Consider the following 5,155-nt stretch of genomic DNA (forward strand, 5'->3'; position numbering starts at 1 on the left):
TTGTACGGTAAACAATGCTAGGTAATTTTTATTGTATGGTTAACAATGTTAAACTATGCTAGAAATTGTACGGTAAACAATGTTTGAGATTGTACAGTTACAGTGCTAAACAGTGTACAGTATTCAATGCTAGAGATTGTAAGGTAAAAGGTAATAGGTAAGGGTAGATTTCTCGGAAGCCCAGAACACTAAAAGCCCGGCCTTAGAGCCACGCATTTGCAAAGTAGACCCACAACAAAAATAAGCTGTAGTGGAAAAATATTACAGACGGGTTGCTTCAAAAATCCAACAAGTACATTTAAATGTTATGCAAAATATAGATAGAGGGGGAGGAAGAGGTAAGGGGTAGAAAGAGTGGGGGGGGGGGGGGGAGGAGGTTGAAGGGGAAAGTAGAACAAGGATGAATATACAAAGGGAATACGACACAATTAACAATGTTAGAGATTGCACGGCAAATAATGCTAGAGATTGTACAGTAAATGCACAGATGACATAAACATGTATAGATTATGTAACAGCTAAGATACGAAAATGTTATAGATTGTACGGTAAACGACGCTAGAGATTGTACAGTAAACATAGATGAGTAAATGACTAGAGATTGTAGTAAACAATGTAGTGACGAAACGACGCTAGAGATTGTACAGTAAACAATGTTAGAGATTGTACTGTAAATGACGCTAGAGATTGTACAGTAAACAATGTTAGAGATTGTACGGTAAACGACGCTAGAGATTGTATATTCTATTATGCTTGTTTCTGTTAAACCACGCTGACGCTAGAATGACGTCACGTTAACGTGCGATGATGTCAATGTTTTTGTTGCGACCAAGAAAGAGCGCTACTATATTTTATCTACTTTTAGATGAAGAGCATATTAGAATCGACATAATGTATAGCAAAACCGTGTTTTAATACTATTTATACACTCGGACGGTAATACGCCCTCGTGAAATTATTACGCCCGACGTATAACCGCCCATCGTGCATAAATAGTGTTAAAACACTCTTTTGCTATAAATTATTTCTTAAGTAAACAATGTTAGAGATTGTACTGCAACCGACGCTATAGATCCATAATCCATATTCACTACTCTTTTTTCACTTTTAGTAAATGAGACTTTTTAGCTCGAGTTTCCTTGGATGAAGGTTGGCAAATCTATCAATTATAGCCGATATGTCACGACGAAAAGAATAGTGAATGTGAATCATGGCTAGTGATGATAGACGCTCATCTAACATGGCAGTTCTAGTGTAGTGGTAAAGCCTTTGCAAGCAGCTTGCTGAGCGTTCACACTCTACGCTAGAAACTGGCAGCGTGCATGCTAGTCTAAGCAAAACATAAATATTAGGATAAAGAGCTCGGTCGCAATGCTGTAGTGCAGATACGCATGTGTCAGGGATATTGTCTCCATGTGATTCAAAGTGAGCAACCCATCTGTAATATTCCTCCTGCAAGAGACCTGGCGACGGTATGTCATCATGGTACGTATGTAGCAAGCCACCACAGTACGTCAGATTTCTTTGCACCGCAACTGCCAGCACTAAACACAAAAGCTCCGAACACTTTTTTGACAAGTCTGAAAATATATGGCAATAGGTGACGTTACACACTGAACACTTCAAAATCACATGGATAAAATTTGCAGGTTACCCCTTACTTTCGTTAATTATATACATGATGTATTCACGCAAATACTTTTCTATCACGAGAATTGAACGAACTTTGAATAATCAATCAGTATATAACTTTAGCCTAACTTTGTCTTATTATCATTTCCTACCATTACCGTACATCACGCTTACCAGAAAATTGCAGGTCTAACACTGCCAAAATGTGATCTATGAAAGGTATTGCGTGGTTGTTCCTGTAGTAGGATTCGACCACATGTGGACACAGCGTTTCAGTTTCGCAGTCACACTCTTTGTTTCCAAAGGCGTTGGGACGATTTTTTTGTCGACCAGCTGTTCTCGGCAACTCTGGAGTCGTTCCGACCTGTATATATAAACATGTATGAAATGTTATGCTTTAAATATTCAATTAATACGTGTCAATACATAGCAATTTATTTCCGCCCCACCCACTGCTTCTAAGAAAGATGGCTCAGTTTTTGGCAAGTCTACAAATCCTCGTCTGGCAATTATTCCTATTTTCTTCCCATATCACACTTGAGCGTCTCTGTATATGGAATATATAAATGTTAACAAACTGTTGACAGCAAACGTAAGTGTCATAATTTAGTTTCAAGGAATGCTTTTGTACTTTAAATAATCGAACGGTCTGTAGTTATTTTGGCATTGATTACAAATCAGTATGATTCAATACGGTACATATAATTAATTAATTCATTGCTATGACAGTACACATAAGTAAATGCATTATCATCTCAGGTTATGTGAATCCATATACCATCATAAGATATAGATAAAGTGACATGATATGGAAGTCTGTTGCGTATTGAAATTGTTCTTTTTTTTAAATAAGCATAAAACACTCTATAGAATAATAATATCTTCCGTGTGTTTACGATTCGGATAGAAATATGCATCCCGAGGGCACCTGCGCTTTTGGCGGTAACGAGGCTTGCATGGGAGGTGCCAGATGGGTTTTGCTGGCGTTGGTAAAATCGACGGAAACATCAGTCCGTGTGCAAGAATATACAATCACGTTTTGTTTACATTTGCAAATGAAATTAAATGAAATTAATTATAATTGTATATAATGCTTGGCCGAAAAAAAAACTGTTGTGGACTTTGAATTCGGGAATTCACTGGCATAACTGGCGATACTTACCGCTTAATATTAGCATTACAATTGGAAGTAACTTTATTTTACAATAACAGCGAAAAAATATTATAACAAAATAAAACTAAAATTACTCCTCAGATTTTTCACTTAAAAAAGTCGTCCTAGTACTGTGTGACAGACCACCAAGCAACCACTACACAATTCTAGATAGTTAAACCTGGTAGTGTTTCTAACCTAAATAAGGCAAATCATATCGTGCTGATTTTCCTAACTGACAAACGACAAAATCAGTTTATGACTTTGACAATTAATACCGTTGTTGTCAAGCTATAAATTATACATCATTGCGTTTATTCTCGTCTATACTTATCATTTCATGTCGGATTGTCAGCTACGAATATTAATTTCTTTAAGGATGCAATTATTCTGACCACTGTCGTTATTCTTTGAAATACTACTGAAATCATATTTACCCTTTCTGCCATGTGCTTTGCCTGCAAAAACCAGTCATGGAACCTCTGGTTGATTTTCTGTCGTAAGGTATTGTACGTCTCTTTTATGGTGTCAACCTGTCCATGAAAGTAAAACATAAAAAATAAATACACTTATCTTCAATTGTAGCTTTTTTTGTTAGAACTTAGAAAAAACGAATGTTTCCGTTATTAATATAAAAAGCAACAACAATGCATAACATGTTTTATCAGCATTTCTAGCGAGACTTCTCTATATCCTGTCTACAGGCTATCTATAGGCAATGAAACAATAACAAATATGTATGGTTGACCATACACCATGTTCGCTTGAAAGGGTCACGTGATAAAACGCTACTAATCAGGAAATACCTACTTTTACTTTCATTTAACCCAGCAACTTGGAAGCACGTAAAGTGTCTTAAATCATCTTTACAATCAAGCAGTTTATATAAAGTTTATATCTGGCATGGTAGTGGCTTTTACTAGGCGGGAAAATGGCTCTATATGCTGATGCAGTCTACATTTGAGTGGAGAACCGGGGCATATCAGAGGAATTACTACCATATGTATGTATAAGCAGCTGCCAGATAACCCGCTTTGCTCAAGAGAGGGCGCAGATTTTCGGGTCGCAAGGTTTGAGTTCGGACCCCAAGCGAGACGTATGTTCTCCAAGTCAGACAATCGATTAAAAATATTGTGTCTGATTTGAAATCATTTGTCCTCCAACACTGTTTCATTTGTTGAAGTTGACAGTTACTTGCGAAGAACAGGTTTGTACTGATACAGAATCTAGCAACACAGTTGGGTTAACTGTCCGCCGTTACTGATGAAAAACGACGATAAAACAGAAGATACTTTTAACTACACTCATTGTATTCCATGACATACATGTACATACACTACGGATTATAATGTGTATGTATAATATACAAACAATATAGAAATAATACGAAGTATGACATACCTTACACGTCGATTACCTTTTCTTGTAGCTGTATGCTAATCCCAGACAAAGCAAAAAGACCTTGATACAGAATCATGAAGATCACAGTAAAGTCGAAGTTCGTTATCGAGCGAAGGAAAGATGCAGCTTCAGATCGAGAGTGTCCATCCCATCCATCATACAGCTGCAAGTCATGCTGGCTCTTGTTTATACCATTTGCTATATACTCTAGCGACTCCACTAGGAAGACGTAGCTGTCGTAAAAATGTGAAAAGGCAACATGCCTCTCAGCCCACCGCGTTTTGCACAGGTCGATCAATGGTTTCCTCTTTTCGTTAGAAGGAGCAGACTGTTGCACGATGTGGATTAGTAATCCTTCGCGTCTAACACTTGATTTGAGAAAGATACAAATTGCTTTAACTTTGTCTAATGTAAATCGTACATCTGTATCTTTGCAAGCATGCACTATCACCAGATTTAGTGCGTGACAATTGCAACGTGTATATGGGGCCTTGTTTGCCACTTCCATTACGTGCTTTTGAACGCAACATCTATCACTCGACATGTTTGAGGCTCCATCATATCACTGACCACGCATATTTTCCAACGGCAAATGTTTCTTTTCGAGGCAAGTTATAATTGCGTTAGCAAGGTATTTTCCAGTTATCCTTTTAATTGGAATGAACTCAAGAAAATCCTCCATCACTTCATCTTTTTCATCGACATACCGGACACACAGAGGCATGATTTCTTTGTTATTGGAGGTAACCTCGTCTGCAAGAATTGTATAGTAAATGGTCTTTTGGACGTCAGATAAAAGCTTTTCGGAAATGAAACTGGATATTGTCGTCAAAATTTCGTTTTGTATTAGTCCACTTAGGTATTTTGGATTTTTCTGCTTTGGCATTTCCATGTGTCTTCGCAGGATTTCACAGTCTTCAGCTTTGTCCCTCAAGAACGCTAAAAAATTCCCGGGGTTTATTTCTAGAT

At 37.4% G+C, this 5,155-nt stretch overlaps 1 protein-coding gene across 1 annotated transcript; it reads right to left on the bottom strand.

The window, feature by feature from the left end:
- Positions 1-1,107: 1,107 nt before the first annotated feature.
- LOC128549646 (52 kDa repressor of the inhibitor of the protein kinase-like) lies at positions 1,108-4,730 on the bottom strand. Its single transcript, XM_053526786.1, has 4 exons — positions 4,203-4,730; positions 3,223-3,318; positions 1,807-1,996; positions 1,108-1,580 (listed from the first exon to the last, which is right to left on the bottom strand). Exons 1-4 carry the CDS (start codon positions 4,728-4,730, stop codon positions 1,108-1,110), a joined length of 1,287 nt encoding a protein of 428 aa, XP_053382761.1.
- Positions 4,731-5,155: the final 425 nt, after the last annotated feature.

This window comes from Mercenaria mercenaria, chromosome 2, assembly GCF_021730395.1.
Source record: "Mercenaria mercenaria strain notata chromosome 2, MADL_Memer_1, whole genome shotgun sequence".
NCBI classification, from domain to species: Eukaryota; Metazoa; Mollusca; class Bivalvia; order Venerida; family Veneridae; genus Mercenaria; species Mercenaria mercenaria.